The sequence below is a fragment of the Pseudomyrmex gracilis genome, unplaced genomic scaffold (genome assembly GCF_002006095.1).
Source record: "Pseudomyrmex gracilis isolate BER0280 unplaced genomic scaffold, ASM200609v1 scaffold_189, whole genome shotgun sequence".
NCBI lineage: Eukaryota > Metazoa > Arthropoda > Insecta > Hymenoptera > Formicidae > Pseudomyrmex > Pseudomyrmex gracilis.
Window position 1 is genome coordinate 6,934 of NW_018020773.1, and position 20,536 is coordinate 27,469.

General features: G+C 42.5%; 2 protein-coding genes across 3 annotated transcripts in view; one reads left to right on the plus strand and one right to left on the minus strand.

The window, feature by feature from the left end:
- Window positions 1-232: 232 nt before the first annotated feature.
- LOC109858127 (nuclear factor of activated T-cells 5) overlaps window positions 233-20,536 on the minus strand; it is a 135,744-nt gene continuing 115,440 nt past the window's right edge. The window contains exons 7-9 of the mRNA XM_020435087.1: window positions 10,871-11,020; window positions 6,867-7,009; window positions 233-6,665 (exon numbers count right to left, since the gene is read on the minus strand). Coding sequence (XP_020290676.1) covers window positions 4,698-6,665; window positions 6,867-7,009; window positions 10,871-11,020 — 2,261 coding nt within the window. The 3' untranslated portion in view covers window positions 233-4,697. The remainder of the gene's footprint in view (window positions 6,666-6,866; window positions 7,010-10,870; window positions 11,021-20,536) is intronic.
- Window positions 8,423-20,536, plus strand: part of LOC109858126 — a 154,989-nt gene continuing 142,875 nt past the window's right edge. Inside the window, exon 1 of one of the 2 annotated variants that reach the window (XM_020435086.1) lies at window positions 8,423-8,669. In XM_020435086.1, the coding sequence (XP_020290675.1) occupies window positions 8,555-8,669 (115 nt within the window). In that variant the 5' untranslated portion in view covers window positions 8,423-8,554. The remainder of the gene's footprint in view (window positions 8,670-20,536) is intronic. The other variant, XM_020435078.1, reaches the window with a different exon arrangement.

Genomic DNA, 20,536 nt, shown 5'->3' on the forward strand with positions numbered 1-20,536 from the left:
CGACTAAAACACACACCGATGACATCTAGTATTTTTTCTTTTTTTGACCGCCGCCCGGATAAAAAGTCTGATTGGGATCTCTGAAAAACACCTACTACAGTAACTTCGATTGTATGTATATACTCGCGTGTTCGTGTGTTTGTTTGTGTTTGAGGCCGATGACGGAACGAAAGAAACATCTATAATAATATAGACATCAGTTATTATATCAACGATTTTTTTTTTTCTCATCTATACCCTGTGCATCATCTTAAATGTCTCGACACATCCTAGGTGGTTTTTTTTTTTTTTTTTTTTTACCCGAGATAAATGTTATGCTCGCTTATCCTTACATATAGTCAATTATATAATATTTATAGTTTATTTATAATATATATCTATATATATTTATATATTTATATATTTATATCTGTATATTTATAATCATGCCAGATGCGTCACTTTACACAGCGTCGGTCAGCGACAAAGGAGGATGTCGATTAATGCTAGCTATAATATCTAATACGACTGCGTGTGAGAGAACCGTGTGTTTGTATGTTTGTATATGGTATGCATGTTGAGGATGTGTGTGTGTGTGTGTGTGTAACGTGTATATAATATGTGATGTTTGTTTTCATATACTTCGTGTATTAATATATAGTGACTTTCGACAATTGCGAAACGCATAACAGAATTATAATTAACGAGACAACGTAACGCGGACTATGTTGATAACGACAGTAACATATGTATCTCCACAGAGTGATATCAAGTTTCTCTAACGATAAATAATAATCAGAGTTGCAACGAGAACGGCGATGGCTGTTGCGGGCGCGAGGTACGAAAGTGGATGGCGGTTTATATGACGAAACAAAGTACGAGTAGTAGTAATAGTAGTCTTCATCTGTCTCTCGCATTTCGGACTTATGTCTTATACAATAAACAAGCTCTAGGCAGTCCGATTGCGTGCGCGGAGAGATTATCTTTCTGTGATAAAAAATTATAATTCGGTTAATAATCGTTTGCGGATTCCGTGTTGCGCGCGTTAATAAAAAAGCCACTTCTGTTTACTTAACATCCATCCAGCGTCAACCTTAGTTTAATCAATTTTCTATGTAGATCACCGGACTCTTAACATCTCGAAAAGATGTTTCAAATATCTCGAAGGTCCATAGATATTCGAAAAAGTCACAATATGTACATATTTGAAAAATAATAATAATAATATAATAATATGCTATAATAATATTTATTATTATTTTGTTTTAAATGTAATAAAAAGATTAAACTACGGTTAAAATTTGATCGAACGTTTTCCGATCAAAGCGACCGCGTTTACACGGTTGGACACCCAAGCGCAATCGGACCTCGGTTTCGTTTCTTCTTATTTACGTGCGGTATAATCTTAACGATATATATATAATAATAATAATAACGATTAATAATTACTCTGTTAAAAAAAAAAAAAAAAAAAAAAAAAAAGAAAAAGCGCACGTGCAAAACTCATAAAAGCGGCGAGCAACGCGGCGATGGCAACGTGTGCGACTCGTGCGGATTCGGTTAATACTTTTCTGCTTTCGTTTTTTGCCAGCAACGAGGAAATGCGATTTCCGCTGGAATAATTACTCTCGACTCGAGAGGTCTCGAGCGAAAATGACAATTAGAATATTTAAATTCGAGCGTATTATACGCTGCGCGTGTCGTGCGGCAAGAAACGAACGAAGATACACAATCTTTTGTATGCGGAATAAAAGGAGAGCGTCCGGTTGACCGGACGAAAGGTCGGAACGCAAATTGAGATTCGCGCGATTTAAATTAACCGATAGATCGATACGCTTCGAGCATACGAAGTGTGCAAATTTGAATTTTTGATCGATGACGATCGCGCTTCTGATCTACGTTAACAAACACGGACAACTTTTGTGGAAAGAGAGAGAGAGAATGTGTGTATTTTTACGTGAAAACGTAACTTCACAACCGAGTAATTGCAATCGCACACAATTTTACCGTGTGTTCTCTATCACATCTAAACACTTAGATACTAACTCGCTATATCGGCAACAAAATGCCTCGTTTTACGACACAACCGAACGGAACTTATTTCACAGAGAGCGTCCTCATGAACGCGCGCGAAACGGTTTCGGCACTCGATTGTATAACGAGTATACAAATTGTTCATCGTTAATTACGTCAATGAGGACGAACGCTTCGGTTGGCGTTTATTTTATAACATGCTCGTCTTCAGATATACATTTTTTATTATGTAATAGATATTTATCTTTTTCTGAGATATAACTAACTCAGCTTTGTCTGTGTGTAATACTTGGTGTAACAAAACGAACATCTTCAATATGCGAATAAAAAGCATGTTTTTTTTTTTTTTTTTTTTTTTTTTCAATTTAGTCGGCACTGAAAATTTACAGTTCGTCGGAAAAACCGCGATTTCGAGACACGATCAGCAATCAGCAAAGGTCGATTAACAATTGCAAAATTGTCTTTTTTTTTTATTTTTACACTATTTTCTTATTTCTAACATTAAGTTCGTAAAAGATTCTTCTAGACTTTCAGCTTAAGTTTTTGTCGAGGTGGCAAATTTTTCGATGTTTTTTTTTTTTTTTTGACACATTGAGAAAATCGTATGAGTATTTGACGTAAAAGAAATCAAGTTGACAGTTCGTCAAGTAGTCGTCGTCGTCGTCCATAAAATAGATGGAAATAATCGATGTTTTGAGAAACATCGAGCATAAACTGTTTTCGATAATAACAGAATAAAACGCAATGCGGTCTGAAGCGCAGCGCGTTAATTAATCAAACACGCAATAATAATACAATAATAACAACAGTAACAAGCCAACAATAATAAATCGCAGTGCGCGCTATACACACACACATGTAAGTAAACGTTGCCGCCGTTCCACTCGCGCACACAGTCATGTTTTAAGAGACGAATCCGAAGTTCTGATTTCGGCGAGCATTTCATCTCTCATTATCAATGAATAAATGTGAAAACAAAAAAAAAAAAAAAAAGAATTATCTTTATACCGGTCGTCGTATTTTCATCACCAAATAAACGATGACAAAGTAATCTCATCGTTGTCAGTCATTAACTTTGATTGATGCACATATTATGCATTCTGTGTCAGGGAAAATGGCATCAATCAATCAATCAATCAATCAATCAATAAACATATAAGCATTTCACTGTTATGACATCAAAATTCGTGAGTTCCGAATTACACCGGTTTTTTAATTCCCGATCATTTCTTTCTCTGCGATTTGACTCCGTCAAAGATAAACCAAAAGCCCCGACGTTGGTGACCTTTTTGATTGATTTTGGAAAGCTGCGTTATATAATCACGCAAGTGAGTTGCGGAAAACACGGTGTCTTTCTTTTTTTTTTGTACTAGTTTTGGACCTTGCGCTGTTTGTACCATTTGCAATTAAAAACTTCTTTCTTTTCGAAACACGAGAAGACGGAAACGTGCTCTTTCGATGGTTTTAAGCTCGGCGGATGTGGCTCGCAAGCAATCGGTGGATGATCGATGCCAGCTGATCGATGAGAAGGAAAAAAAGAAGGGACAGAGCAATTACATGCTCGGCTGACCTCGGCTACGTCGGCCGAATTTGTAATCGCGATCAGTACGACGTTTAAGGTCGCCATTTATCGTCACGGTTATCGATGTGCGTGTTCATGTGTATACGTGTATATGTGTATTTTAACGGTGCAGAACGCGATCGGCAAACCTAATCTAGCGGAGGCTTACGTTTCTCATTCGTTGCGTGAGCCATGGTCGCGTTTCACGAGCAGTTTTCCCGTTCCCGAACCGCGCGCCCGTAATTACTCACGGCGTAATCGCACATCGAGCGCGAGATAAAAAAAAAAAAAAAAAAAAAGAAGAAAAAATATTTGTACGTGTGTGTGTGAGAAAGAGATAGATAGAGAAAACGCGTTGATAAAATAAAAGCAGGCTGCAGAAAGAATTGCAAGAAGAAACACCGGAGAGAGGTGTTCCAAAATTGACACAAAATAGACGCATATTGTTGTGTCCTCGGCAAAGAATTGATGATGTCAACTTTTCTTCAACAGAAAGAAGATTGTTATCCTCGACAGATATGTTGAATTTCGATAGTCAATCCGGAGCAGATGTTTTTATAAAAAAACAAAATCAAACATCGCAAGTTTATTTAACGAATAAGTCGCGCATAATTTATCGTTATTTTTATCCGGGGAAATTAAGTAGTAAAGAGAGACGCGAAGAAAATAACAAAGCACACACATGTCTATTTTCCATCAATTTTGGAGTATCGCGTTCGCGGAATCGATCAGAGCAAAAGACCAAAGAAAAAGACAGTCTATGAGAGAATATATAGACAGACAGATCGATAAGAAAGCCAAAAAGCGCGCGCAAAAATCGCTCGCAAGCGCGATAAGTTTGCGAGCGATTCGAGAGATGAGAGTGAGAGGAGAAGAGACGACGTTTTTTTTCTTTTTTTTTTTTTTTTTTTCAGGGAAACGACGCGCGACGATGCCCCCGACGTTGAGAGCCTTAAGAGACGTTTGTAAAAATACGTAGAAAAGATAAACGCGGCGGCGCGCGTCGCTCGCGCGCGCACAAGAGGAGATCGGCAGATTGCGCAGGGGGGGCTGATGTTGGGGAGGGTTGCTTGGTTGATTGATTAGTGGGTGAAAAACGACAGTTGCTGATTCACATCGATTATCATACACCATCGTACGAGAGATCGACCGGTGGTCTGTGGTGCGACGGTGCGAGGTAGGACGGCGGCGAGGTCGTGGTAGGCGCCGCACCAGCCGTGCCGACGTAGCCGGGATAATTGGCGCTTGGCGCGTGTATGCCCGCAGGTGGCGCCGGGTAAGCGTCAAACGAGCTCGAGTACGAGCCGTTGTACGGGTAATTCCCCGCCATTGGATGTACGGACGGATGTATACCGCCCATGCTGCTCATCCCGCCGATCCCGTGATACGAACGTGCCTGCATCAAAGTGGAGGCCTCAAGACCGGGGAACAAGTAACTATTGGCCGAGCTCATCGGCACCGGGTAGTGTGGACCCGGTATGATGTTCGGGTATGAGTTACCGGGGTGCGTCGAGTGGTTCATACTAGGTGTGTAGTTGCTAGACGCGAGGTTCTCCACCGTATAGGACTTGCTATGTTGCTGCTGCTGTTGCTGCTGCTGTTGATGTTGTTGCTGCTGTTGTTGGGAGTCCTGATGACGACTATTCATTCCGTAAAGACTCTGGTAACCGGTGTCGTTAGGCGAATGATGCAGCGAGCTGGGATAGATTCCGCCGCCCGGAGGTAATGGCGGGCTGTAATTGGTCATACCGCTCGGTCCGCTCGACATACTGCCAAAACCAGACATGTAGGATTGATGATGGGCGTCCATTTTCTCCGTAAGACTATCGTCGCCAGGCATACCCGGATGCGGGTGTTGCAGGCGCTGATTGCCGCCGTCGGTTATGCTCGGGATCTGATCCACGAGAGATTCAAGATCGCTCAGACTCTTGGACGCCACGTCCTGGCCGGAGTTCCGCTTGATTCCGTACTGTTCGTGCGGGTGATGCGGAGACATGGACGTGTGAGTGGGCGTGTGTGGATGCGGTGGCGTCTGATGCGAGTGATGGGAGTGGTCGTCGGGGGTCTGGCTAAGCGGCGTCGACGTAGTCTGATGCGGGTGCGGTTGATGTGTCTCCGTCTGATCGTGATAGCCCATGTAGCTGGCGTAGCTGTTGTGCGACGGAGTACCGGGACTGCCGTGATGACCGGTCGAATCGGGTCCACCGGCCGGATTGTACTGACGATGGTCGTTGTTCATGTTCTGTTGCGACATGGTAGTAGGCGGTTCAAAGTCCGGATGTTCGACGCTGGGCGATGTGAGCGGCGACGGTTCCAGATTGTTTTCCGACGAGATTGCGGTATTGATCTCCGACGACAGGTCTGAGTGCGTAAACGATAGCGACATAGATTTGGGACTCTGACTGTAGTGCTGCAGATGCACCGGACTCTGCTTCGCGCTCATGTTGTACGGACTGTCGTTCATGCCCTGGCCGAAGTAGCCATCGTTCATCGGCGGCGGCTGAGAATACGGCGCCATGTGCGGGAACGTTTTCGGCGGTGACATTAGCGGCGGTGAGAAGCAATTCGTTACGGCGTTCCCGTAGCCGTCGTTCAGATGACCCATTGCCTGATGGTGATGCTGCTGTTGTTGCTGCTCTCTCTCGCGATTCTCCCGTTCCAGCTGCTTCTGCTGCTGGTGTATTTTCTTGGGGCGTCCGCGGCGTTTCTTGATGACCTCACCATTCGCGTCCAACTTTTCGGGATCCGGCGGCGGCTGATCCTCCGGATTCTTGATTTTCTTTGGCCGGCCGCGCTTCTTCTTGCCCGGTATTAAACCCGTTTCCTGCTTCACGCCCGTGCCATTGATCTCCGTGATGCGATTTTCGCCATCCGGCAAATCGTCGTACACCGGCTTCTTATCTTCAATAGCCTCATGTTCTTTCTTCTTGAGCTTCGAGTCCGCAAACACGATATCCGATTCATCGAGATGCGAGATCGTGCCGTTCAGATAATCACGGAACTTCTTCAGAGCCGCGTAGTATGGCACCTTGTCGGCAGCCCGTGGCAACTGGGCACACCTCGCACTGCTCGAAGGCATCACCCACATGTACTGTAAACGCAATATCAAAAGATGAAAAGTTTGCTTAGAAAATTAAACATCAAAATTGACGATTTTATAAAGAAAAAAAAATTTTTTTGCAACACAACGTAAAGATGTTTCAACTTAACAGACTTTTCAAAACTGTTGAAAATACAAAACAAAAAAAAAACAAAACAAAAAAAAAACAAAACAACAATGGCCGCATTTTACCGTATTTGTGCCCTCAACGAGGTTAGGCTGCCTTCCAAATCCAAACTCCTTTTTCCCCGAGAACACCTCGTAGATGAGTTTGCCGTTAAAAACGGCGATTTTTGGCTTATATTTCCGCAACTTCTCGAGTAAGATGTGACTACCTGTAAAACAAAAGAAACGATTGTTGCGACATTCTTGCGACTGATTACAAATGCGATTGATATTCTTGTTGAGATTACACAGAACCACTAGAATGCACTTGGCTTTCGGTTTTATATTGATTTTGATTAGTCCATTGGTCATTCAAACTATAGTCACGTGATTGGCAACTCACGTGACTACTTTTGAAATGGAGGAAAGAACAATTGTAAGTAATTTTTTTTCCGCACAGTAATATCAGAGATAAATTGTTTTTCCTCACGACTTTAAAACAGTTGTATTCGACAGACCTATCATTTTCGACACTTTACGGATTTGTGCCACGTAAGTGACTGCCGCTGTTTGTGCGCTTTTCCGAACTGCGTCGGTGGTTATAACGTAATAAACGTATCGGCGAAAACCTTAAATATTGCCGCAACCGATGCGGTAATTTCATTCGAAGCAGCGAGTAAAGCAGAACACCATCACTCTCGCCGTGTGTTCGCTTTTATGCGCTCCCGCAGGTTTCCATATTAGTTTATCGAGTATCTTATATCGGAGAAAGAGCAGCAGATTGACTGTATTTCTCGATCGTCCCAAAATGCTTCAAATATCTCATTAACATTGCTGATGAATTTTCAATGAAAAGTCGCGATTTCAACGAGAAAAGAATCGAGAAATTGGCACGAGCAATTAGTTGATCGGTAATCGAATTATTCTTGTACGCTTTTAAATATAACAAGACATGAGACAATTTTACGGATAGCCAGCGAACTTTGTCTTCCAGAAATGGTGTCGTATAATTTTTTGACTGTTTGCGAGAAACGAGAGCAAAAACCGAGAGGGGGAAAAAAAAAGCAAAGCGACATAATGAATCCGGTGACATCGCAGATAGAAAAATCGAAGCGAGCATCGAAATACGGATAAGTGACAATAACTCGCTTGCGTAATCGAGCAAAAAATATAATTCTCGTACATATGTTACAAGATTGAATTATCGCGACGCTTATCATCTTTTAGACGAAGCTAAGATTGAAAGATCACTCTCTTGGAGTGTGCGATTTAAAAAAACCAAAAAAAAAAAACCAAGGCTATTAATATTACTGCGAGGCTTAAATGCGTACGAGGCTTTTATCTCACAGAATGTGAAGAATTGCATCACTCCAGCGTGATTCTCGATTCGCGATTACGCAACGTGTCTCCGCAATTCTTCCAGCGTGAATTTCTACGATCTTCCGCGATTCTTCGCGAATGAGATCTAGACGATTGCACGCGTCTATTTTTTTTTCTCCCACATCGTTCGAAAAACTCAAACAGCTCGTACATGCGGAACGCGACATTTTTTAATCGAAGGGGTCTACACGACTTTCGACAAGGCGGAGATCGCGACCGCGTTGCGATGAATAAGCGCCTTTAGGACGCGAACACAGTTGGCATCACTGTTCCCGCGTCCCGCTTAGTTGGCGCGTGTTATAGCGTGTGTTGTCCGTTGTTCGGTCCGAATATCACACCACCGGTATCGCGTTTAAGCCGTTAACTAAATAAATTTCGTTAACTAGTGCACGCCAATGGATTCTATTTCGCGATCAGAGAAGGAAGATTGGATTTCGGTGCTAAATGACAACCATCATCAGTACGGTAAACGCGCTTCTCTCGATCACGATCTACAAAGACACACGCACGGTATGTACCCATGTTTTAACGATGACTGTAACAGGGATGAATTGTGAACAAATGGCGTCGATGGAAATTTGTTCACGATTCACATTCTCGCCAACTGTTTTACGAGCAACGTTCCCTCGATGTTTCCCGAAAGAACGAGACCGTCGTAATTGACGGGATGTGTTTCACACACAGACGTGTATTATTGTTCGACAAATTTCGGAACGAAAGCGATAAATAAAGTTTTGTCAGCGCGATATGACGCTGAGAGAACAGCAGAAAAACAATTGCTAAATATGAATCATCTATTTCAGCTCGGGACGTGCTACCTTTTGTTTTAAGACACTGTTGAACTCGGTTTCAAAATCTATTACCTGTACACAACTAACCTACGCGTATAGTAATGCAATTTATTTTATTTATATTTTTTTAAATCTCTAATTATGCAATTACATTTATTTGTCCCCTTTATTATTAAGAAAAGAATATTATATGTTGAAACATTCTATGACGTATTCTTAAAGTATGTGTGTGTGTGTGTGTGTATGTTGTAACGTGTACAATAAATATAAGAGGTTATTTGTTTATTGACCGGTGTTCTCGATTTTTTACTGCGTAACGTTATTTCCATCGTATTAGCATAAGTGGACTGCTTCGAAGTGAAAAAAAAATCGGCGAACATGGACGCTTTGAAAACATACGAGCGTCATATATTCGGCACGACGACGACGCAACACAATCGGTGTCTTATCTTGGCTGAGTTCAGTTGAGGAGCTCCTTCGTGAGAATTTCGGAGCACGTTTGTTGATTCGACAATACTGACACGCACGCCACGCATCCGACGGCGCGATCCCGTAATATGTCACTTGTGAATCAATTCACACACAAATCACATGGATACTCGGCACTCGATGTTGTACAATTCGCTCTCCCATCGTGCGGTTAAGAGAATTTTTGTTGAACTTTGGCCCGGCACACACATCGCGTCGAATATCATTCCAATTACTTTTTTTTTTTTTTTTACCACCGAATCTAGACTTCGTCCGAATAATATTTATTTTAATTTGTTTTTTTAAACACTTATTACTTATTTGAGCAAGATTTTTTTTAAGTGTGATTTTGGCTCCGAGTATCGAAGAAATATGACTCTGAGTCACGATGCACGAAGCATATAGACGCGAGAATATCCTATATCGAACTTCGGAAGAAGACATACACAACCATCGGCTATGTTGTGTGTGAGTTCTTATAGAGATATAGGTACTACTACTACGCCACCGGGTGGCGCGACTGAATCGTTCGCGGTCCACGCTTAATGCAAGACAGCACCCAAAAAAGTGACCGATAGGAATTTAAGCGAACCAATCATTGTCGAGATCGAGGTTGCGACAGGCAAGAACGTGAGGTTGCGATAGGTCGACACACACACACTGTCTCTGTGTTGCACAAGTTCGACTGCCTATGATTACAGCTCGACCCAAGTTCTGCTGTCTACGTTTCTCCACATCGCTACACCAGCGACGATAAACGTTACGACCAATCAACGTTCTGTTTTCCGAACGTAAAAAGAAGAAAGATGATTAGAGCACACGTACACACACATGCGCAACATTGTTACATTTTGCGCTCAACAGTCTTCAGAATTTAGCGAATATCATGAAATATTACCAGATAAAATTTTATCAGGACAAATATGTGTGTGTGTGTATGTAGTTTCTGAAATTTAAAAGTATGCAGAAATTCTTAAAAATCCAAAATCGCGATAAATTGAATCTTTAAATACATAATCGTATATATATGTTTAATATATATATATATATGTTTAAAAAAAATATATATATATATATATATATATATATGTTTTACTAATTTTGATCACATATTACAAAAAAAAGGTTGCGAATTTTTTTTGCAGTCAATATTTTATATATATAATTCACTAATAATGTTTAAAATACGATTATAGTGAAAATGACGAGATTAAATTTGTTCTCGCAAATTTTAATTGAGATAAAATATTCCATTGTACTTTTTCGTATTATGTAAAATATAAATTGTACGATAAAATATTATATAACATTGGGTGTGTAATTCAAAATTCAAATTAATTTTTCCGCTGAGCTCCGTAGAAAACGCGATACCGGTTTTATGCGATAATTTTTTTTTCGTCTGAGATTTTTTTTATAATTATCTCATTTCGGAGAGAACCTTAGGGAACTGACCTTCTTTAATTTCCTTTCTTGTAAGATCCGCGCTGCCTTTCGTCGCACGTGCTACCATATTTGTGAAGCCGATGCCGAGGCCCAAAAGCTTGTAATCGTCGTCCGCTGTCAATGGTTCGGGCGTGAGACCACTTAGGTGTAGACATTTCCCTGCGAAAAAAAGTGAGGAATAATAAAAACTATTACTTAACTGCATAAATTAATGGCGCGGCAACACAATGGCCACTTTTTGCGATTATAATGAACTTCGTTTATTTCAGAGCGAAAGTAACACGCGCGCATACATTTTTTAATCACTCCTATCAGCTGTAATTTAAAATAAACGAGCACACCTACAATTTTTAAACAGGATATTAAGCTAAACACGCTTTTCTTTTTATTTTTTTACGTCTTCGGATATAATTTTAACCGTATAATAAAAGTTGAAAGGATGAAATTATTATCGCGCACGCTACACGCGCATGTTATATGCATCATCGAAGCGCACCGGAGCGACTTTTTAAAAATTTTAATAGCTTCGACATTCCCCTTCCTCCCTCCCCCCCTCCCCCAACCCACAGTATTACGAGATCCATTTTTTAATTTTAATTGCGTAATATTAAGCAGTAAATTGCTTACTTGCGGCGCCATTATAACGAAACGTATAATTGCAGTCGTCGCGTGAACGGCCAAATGACTTCGCAAAGCTATTGTTCCGCGCGAAATACTCCGTATTTTGTTAATAGGCCGCGCACGACTATTTATATCCCATTAAATAAACGATCTAAATTTTCTGATAGGCATAATAAAGCCTCCGCCCGGTGAGAATCTCTCGCGCGGAGATAATGGAATTGTTAGAACAGAAGCGCAGCGTGTCTATTGTAATAGAAATGACAACCATTGTTGTTTTCATTGTCGATGCTTCGCGCCGGTATCGTTTTGCCCGGGATTACTATAAAATCATCGTTCTGAGGTTTATTCATCGGAGATTCGCATTAATTTCAGAGGTTGCATTTTCGATTCGGGAGATAAAATCATTTCCAATCGTTCTCTATTTATCTCCTCTCTCTCTCTCTCTCTCTCTTTTTTGATCGCACAAAAATCTTAATTTCAGCATCGATCTGATAACTCAATTTCGTTTATCTAATTTCCTAAATAATCGATTTAATTACGTCACTCCGATAAGATGGCAGTTTCTAGGTATTTCAGATATTGATTAAGCGTTCCGTTTTCTATTATCAATTTAACGTTTCCTATTATCGTCGTTTTTCGCGCGTGATGAGAGACGCGATTCGATTCACGATGTGTATTGAAAGAAATCTTATGTAATTGTCCATCATCGAATTCATGAGCGCGAATACACGAGGAAATAAGGAGAAATTCTCGCGCGCGTTTAATGAAGACGCATAAATTAATCTTTCGGATGCGCGCGGCGGCGGTTGACCGCTTGAATGTTACATAAGCGACGAGCGTCAATTAGCGTCGCGAATCGCAAATTTTCATTGTATAAATAATAAATAGCGCGTATAAATAGCGTACAAACAGCGGTGAATCGTATGAACGACAACACAATTCGTTCTAAATATTGACGTATGAATGTCTGGCAAACAAGCGCGGCGATAGTTTATTTCGTTTCGCGAAAAGTAAACACGCACGGGCGCTTAACGGGCGACGCTTAAAAGACACTCGTGCCGATTTTCCCGCGATTATGCGAGTCGGCGATGCGTGCGGAAAATTCAAACGATCGTTTTTACATAGGTACCCGAACGAACGAGTGAGCGATCGCGCGTTGTTGTTAAGTAATCCCTCGGGTAGTTTTGCTTTTCGGGCGTATTTTCCGCGAAACTGCACGCGGTAATTTGGCGGCTAAACCCTGCCACGCGGCTCTCTTCGGCTCGAGCACAAGTTACAAAAGCAAAATCGACGGAAAAGGATTAAATAGTTTGGACTGACGGTCGATTCTTTTACTTTTGTCGTAAACAAAGTTAAATCGCGTAGCTCTCTCGCCTTGTTGTTCCGTCCTCTCACGCTCGGTCAGAAACAACAATGCGCCGCTCTTGTGGAAGTTCGGTCAATGATTATGCAAATAAAATTATTTATGCACCGCGAAGTTAGCGTGTGATCTCACCGCGCGTAAAGATTTGTCCCAGAGAGGTGAACGTCTTACGTCACGCTAATTTATACGTGTCACACCTAGCGACTCCGAAATGGAAGCTTAACTCCGTTTAAAATACGCAAAGACGAGATTTTGCCGTAATTTGTCAGTAGTAAAGTGCGGACTTGTAATGTGAGACACACGCTGGGCACGTAGAAATCAGAGACAGGATAATTCTACAGAGTATAAATTTTATTATTAAAGTGTATCAGAAAAAAAAAAAAAAAATACATAGAGGATTTTCCTCTCTCGCAGAAAATGAGCATTAAATACCTCAAGTTTATATCACGTTGGGGCTTGTTTAAAAGTTTGCATGTAACGAGGAAGTTAATAGAGAAGTTGGAAAAGTAATATTCTTCCGTGTTCGGCCCCGATTTATCGATAATACCGATATATTTATTACCGGAGAAACGCCGCAACGTCGAAGCAATAAGTGTCTCTTCTTTTCAGCCGCGTATAAGAAAACGTGCCAAATAAATCTTTCACCGCTTGCGGGGAACGAGAGAAGGGGGGAGGAGTGAGCGCGCGCACACAAAGACACTTTTGCAAGTATACACGTACTCGCGTGTGCACGTGGAGTGAGACAACACCCCAGTGGCGCGAAATTACAGTCGTCGCCAAAGTCTATCCCGCGAGCGTTTACCCCCGGTAGTAGATAGAGATTTATGACGCGGCCTCGGGAAATTCTCTCTCTCGCTGCTTTACTCCAGTGGCACCGACCTACAACGGGCGCGCCGCGCCGGCACGACCTTGGAGAACTTCGGAACAAAGTTAAAAGCTCGTCCGCGGCCGTTGCACGCTTTCCGGCACAACGTGCCCGACCTCCAAGTCCGTGGGAAAAGGCACGAACTGCGCGCGTGTACGTAACGCCGGCTCAACGGAAATAGCGGTCTCGAACTTTGACACTAATAAGACACGTCTCTTTCTCTTTTTCTCTTTCTCTCTCTTTTTGTTCAAACAATAATATATATAAATATAAACAAGACAAAGTTTACGTATTTAATTATTATATAATACTCGGAGATAAATTTTAGGAAACAATTTTTTCAAAAAATGGAATATCGCGAGCGCGTTCAATTTTTGTATTCAAACGAAAACTTAAAAGAAGATCGAAACATTTAGATTAGTCACAATTTTTTTATTTTCCCTCTTTTGAAAGTTTTAAAAAATTTTCTTGCTTACATTATCGATGAACTCACGTGTGAGCTTCGGCTTGAGGTTTTAGCGCGACGAAGAGAGGCGCAAGAGACCATAAGAAGGAGACTAACGGCCGATCGAACAAACTTTATCGGGGCGAAATGCGACCCTCCTCCGTCATTCACGACGCTAACCTAACCCAACTTGACTCCGCTCGACCTTCCCGCCTCACCGGGGTGCTTTATGGTGTTTCGAGCGAGGGTGTGAAAAGTGTGCTCCTTCCCGCGTACGCCGTTGGAAAGCAAATGCGCCGGTTCCCGCGCCGCGCCGTCGCCCGGATCGTCCGTAAATTTTGACTCGTCTCTGATATGGACGTAATCGGGGTGAAACTTGAAATTCCACGTGCTCTCGGAGGGAAGTTTTTTTTTTTTTTGAGATCAAAAAATTATAGGAATTTATGGGAATTTTACGAGTGAGAGAAAATAATCGAAAGTACAGATCTCGTGCTCTCGAGAGTTTTCTTTATGGATGTTGTAGTTCAAATGTCGCATTAATTTTTGGCGCTACTCTTGATGAACATTTTGCTCACAAATGGCTAGTAATATCAGCATGTTTTGTATGTGTTTTGATACGGTATTAATACGACGCGTTTAACAACGTAAAAAATAAAAAAAAGCAACAAGATATATACGTTTTTTTATATAAATATCCGGTAATATTATTAAGCAGAAATAAAATATGGAAAATAAAGATACATGTCATAAATATTAATATCAATGCAAATACTTTTCCGTAATGGAGGCATTAGTTTGCGCAAATAATTTACGTATATTATTTTTGCCGTGTAACATATTTTTATATTAATGGATGTATCTCTCCTCCTCTCTGAACCATGCAACTTGATACATAATCGATACACAATATGCGAAATCTAAATATAATATTTCCAATCTGTGAAAACCAAAAATATCTGTGAATAATTAATTTTAGCATGATTTCATTTGGTATCGCGATATTAATCACACACTGGTATCCGCTGACAGTCGTATAAAATATTAATTGCGACTGCAATTCTTCATGAATTCTACATTTTTTATTCGCATGATACGGATCGTAATCTTAAAAATACATTGGGGTTTTTGCATAATATATTTCCAAGAATCTTTTTTCTTAATACGGGAACCAACTTACTAATCGCAATTACGTAGCTTCTTCGAAAAAAAAAAAAAAGAAAAGTACAACGACCAAAATTAAATTGCTCTCCGAGGATTTTATCCGCAACAAGTATCTTCTTTGCTTCCAAAATGATTTACAGTTCATCATATTGCGATATAACAGTCAAAACTCGGGGGTGAGATTATCGCGTCGCGCCAAACTTTCTCAACTTTTGAGGATGAAAGCTGTTGCCGCCGCTGCCGCGATACGTCCGACTTAACTCGCTTTATGGAGTTTCGGATATCAGAGAGCGCAACAGGACCTTCCGTATCGCATTTTTCTTCTCGCCCATTTTCCACCCCCTTTACTCCGACGGTCTCGTTGCCGACACGAGGGAGAGGCGCGGCGAATAACGCGCGCTCGAGAAGAAATATCGCTCTTGATATTTTTCTAATGCACGACTCCGACCCTCCTCCTTCATTTCCAGGCGACGGTAACGACACGCGAGGGAACCGCGAAGATCTCGACTATCATTTAGCGCGCGCGAGATGATTATTATGATTTATAATCTAAACGGCCGCTAACTCGTCACGATTACGCGCGCCCCGGACCTTTCGTTAATCTCGCGAGAAATTTCAGTAATGTGGCAGCGAATTAAATCGGAGAGCCTCTCTCTGCTTCTCTTTAACTTTTCTTCTCTTTTGGCTTTTCCTTTCGTTGGTACTTTCCCTCGCGATTGTTTCTTTCTCATTGAATAAATAAAAACACGCAATGTTTACTACACATCCGTGAAGTGAACAAAATGGCAAACCTTGAAAATATTTTCTTCCTGCGACGCATGAACTCTAGCGCTCGGGTTTTTATTGCGCCGTAAATCCTCGAACGTTTGGCAGAGATTCGCATAAATCCGTCTCGCTTCGGACATCTTAATCGTCGTCGACGAAAATCCGACGAGCATTGTTAGAACCCGCGCTTTGTCGAACGCGCGAGTTCCTCGATCGTCGGGTACATTCGCGTGCGAAAAGGCGTGAAATCGACACGGACGATATTCCTCGCTCGTCGCTCGGACGGGCAACGGAGCCGCAACGGCAGAGCACACGGCGGCGACTATCGCAAATTTCTCAAACCTCCATTGACCTAGATTTTCGTTCCTTTTTTTCCTCTCCGATTCTGAATGAACGCCCGGTTTGAGTCGGCGTTGGCGGTGAGCGACGAGGCGGCGGCAAGAGAGAGAGAAAGAGAAGAGAAGCGAGATACACGATAGGTGGCGAAAGAGAGAGAGAGAGAGAGAGAGAGAGAGAGAGAGAGAGAGAGAGAGAGAGAGCGAGAGAGAGGAATGGCGGGCAGGGGGAAAGCCAGGTGAAAATCGATGCAACCGAGAGAGACCTGTGCGTGGGTAACGCGGGAGACCGCGCCTGGAAAATCAATTTTCAGGGTTTTCCAGGACGAAGACCCGTCGGCGGCGACCTAGGAAACGGTCGAGCGTTCTAACGTTGCTCTCTTTTCCCTCAGCGTCTCGTGTCGGCGAGGACGCCGGGAGGAAGTTGGAAAGGAGGGGTTGGGGGAGAGACGGGGTATATCTCAGTGCCACAATTTGCGAACGAGCACGTATTACATCCAGGTGTGCTTAATGATATCCCTTGCGCGAAAGTCTCAAGACGTTGGTGCTGCTTTTTTGCTCAACGTGGTGATGGTGTCGTCGTCGTCGTCGTCGTCGTCGTCGTCATCGTCACCGTCGCCGCCGCTTCGCGAGTAATTTCAGCTTTTGTGTTCGCGCACGGTCGAGAATCTTTTTTAATTAAAACGAGCCACGAGGGTGCAAAGAGAGTGCGTGTGTAGGAGAGAGAGAGAGAGAGGGAGAGAGAAAAAAAATTTAAAGCAAATTTGCTCGCACTTCTTCGCGCGACTTTGAAGCGACTTTCCTCACCCGATACGCGCGGCCCGCCACGCGTATCACGCGCGCGTCGCGTCCGGCTGTTAAAACGAGATAATAGGAAGAAACGTTCTTCTTCGTGGACAATTCAAACGGGAGATCTTGAGCGACAACGGCTTCACGCTCGCTAAGGCCGCGGGAGAGCGCGTCTCGCAGTAATTCCACCTTTCGCCAACGTCTCTCTCTCTCTCTCTCTTTCTCTCTCTCTCTCTCTCTCTCTCTCTCTCACTGTGTTATCTGAGACACAATGAGATACAGTTTCACAAAGGCGCCAAAGGTAAGAAACAGCCGGTCCTAGTGTATAATCGTCATTCGATAGCCTACATAGTGCTTTCCAGAAGGAAAGGATCTTCGGAAACCCTAATCTAAGGTCCATCTAAGACGTGCTCCTCAAGAGCACTTTATTGCTGTCTTGTTTTTACTCAGGGTGGAGACTCGATTAAACTAAGCGAGCCAAATAAACGTAATTTGACAATCTCAATGTTCTTTTTCTAGCTGAAAGATACAGGATAAAATAAATAAATTCGCGAACAATAAAGTTTGCTTAAGTAAAGTCAACCAGTCCAGCAATAATAAAGAACATTCTAAGTCTCAGATCTTCAAGAGACATCTTGAATGGAATCGTGTTCGATCGTACCCGAGAGAGAGAAAGAAAGACGTTCTGCAGCAAGTTGCGAAATAAGATTCGGACGGCAATCGAGCGAAATCTCGAAGCGTTGTATGCATTCGCCACGATCACAGGGGTGCCTTTTTCGGACGAAATTTCGAAAGGAGAACGGGAAAAGAGACACAGGGCGCGAAATTCTAGGGAAGGTAGCGAACGTGCACGGACTGTAAGCTGCTATCGAGCGGATAGGCGTGCGACAACCCCTCCTTCCTTTCACCGTGCCCCCCGCGGCCGTCCCCCGAGTTCCCTTTTTCCTCCTGCTTGCCACCCCCTGACCACCCTCTGTCCTCCCAGTTCGTCCTCTTCCTCCGCCCCCTCTTGGACCGCCGAGCAGCAGCGGCAGAGGGTGGTCGATGGGTGGAAAAGGGTGGAGGCTGAGGCTACACGTTTTCCCACACTCGCCCTTGCCGTTTCACCCCCTCGCGGCTCTCCTCGCTCTTTGCCACCCGGCACGGCACCCTTCGCCCATCTCGCCCTTGCTCGACCCAATCTCCTCCCCTTCGCGTCCCTTCGCCTTCATTCCTCACCCTCATATATATATACATATATATATATATATATATCCCTTCTCCCTCTCTCTCCCTCATTCCTTTTGCCTCACTCACACAGCCGCCACTCATTATAGTTACCACCACGCTGCCATGTAGCTTCAACCTACAACCACCACCTTCGCCATCTCCTTCGTTGCCACCTACGGGCAACCGACCGCCAAAGGACGGTCTTGCGTCTAGTGATGGCCCTCGAAGCAATATCCACTCGCAATTCCCGAGTGAGGGACGAGTGCCCCGGGTGGAATGTCGCGACACCGCCCTCTGGGTATTATATTAACCCATGCTATATATCTAGATCTCATATGGAAACAACTCTCGTTTGTTGCAAATATTATTTTCATACATTCATTTCAAAAAGATTCTCAAACTCTTTATAACATAGCGATTGTATCGGAGACGAGAGATACATCACTTTCGAAGAAAGAAAAAACTTCTATTCGCGCGATTGTTTGTTGTTTCGTTTTAACCATAACTTGCGCGAGATCGTGCAACACATGGTGCATCCACACGATACTTTATGCGAGAGTGTCGGTAGCATCACTACTTGCATCCCTCTTCACGTTTAGCTGACTACGTCGATCTTCACGTAGTCAATATTATGTCAGTTGCGCCACAAAGGTTACCCATTTTGCGCTACTGAAAGTAGAGAGTAAAGCGATGTCAGGTAGAACGTTGGCTTCGCCCGGCTAAAGTAAACTTATGATATTTGACTTTACTTTCTATTAAAGCTTGTCTAGCACAAATAATTTTCGTATTTGATGTGCAACACAACGTTTTCTTTTTCTATTTGACGAAAAAAAAATCTTATCAGCAACAATTACACGCGTGTTGAAATACAGAAAAAAAAAAAAAAAAAAAAAAAAAAAAAAAAAAAAACAAAAAAAAACAAAAATATTCGAAGAGACATTATTAATTAACGAGATACATGCGAGTCGACATAATTACGTAGTCTAGTTTTCCCCATCCCGACAACAACGTTTAAACTTTATATCGCGCATTGTAATTAATTTCAATGTACATATAATGCCTTCCGCGATTATTATCTCTCGCGCGTTTATGCCAATAGTTGCCGCTCAACCGGTCCGGGTGGTCGTGATAATGACCAATAAATCCGCCTATAAATTCTCAATGGATCGCCCCGCTCGACGGTTTGCTTACGTTTCCTTTCGTTTAGCGGGATTATGTACGGTTATACTCTCGATGCGCCGCGCGGCACGCGGTTTACTCTCTTTCTCTCCTCTTCTTTCTCTATCTTCCTTTCTCTCTCTCTCTCTTTCTCTTTGCAGTTACGACGATAAATTACCCGAATCACAGAGAAAGAAAAACACGGGAAACGAAGTGTACCCGCGAGTGCTCGTTCTTCGTACCCGCCTGACCGCATTCCGACAATAATCACTTCATCCACCGTCTGAGTGGCGCGCGCGCGCACTCGACAAATGGCGAGCCTTAACTACTTTCCACTTACGATTTAATTTACCGACGGCGTATCGTTTTATATGCCGCCCCGGCAATTACGCGTCGCGAAAAAGATTTATCATCGCGCCTGGGAAAACTGAAATTGCCGAAGCGCGCGTCTCGATACCGCGGCAGCGGCGCAAGTGGAACGTGACTTATCGATTAGAAACCTTGACTCATCGATGCGTTTAATGCCCCGAGCCGAACGCGATGTTTTTTTTCTTTCCACAAATTCTTTTAATTATCTCTGTTGATTTTTGCAGCGATAAAAAGTAGAATAATAAAACATTGCGCTCTCTTTCTTTCTCTCTCTCTCTCTTTCTCTGTATGAAATATTCCAATTCTTATTCAAACGGAACAACGTGAGGTCTCATCGCTAAAATCGTTTTGAAAAAGTTAATAAAAATTGATCCACCGTGTGAGAACTATATATTTTTATCCTCGATAAAAGTTGACACACGTATTGTCGATTCGAGCGCATAAATCCCGAGTCGAAATTTTGACTCTCTGATGAACCTCTCATTCTACTATATATAGGAGTTACGATAGTAAAGTAGGTTCAATTGCAAGGATAAAATTTGCTCCTACTTTCAACCTAAAAGTGTCACAAATTTCCATTTTCTCCAAGTTAGGT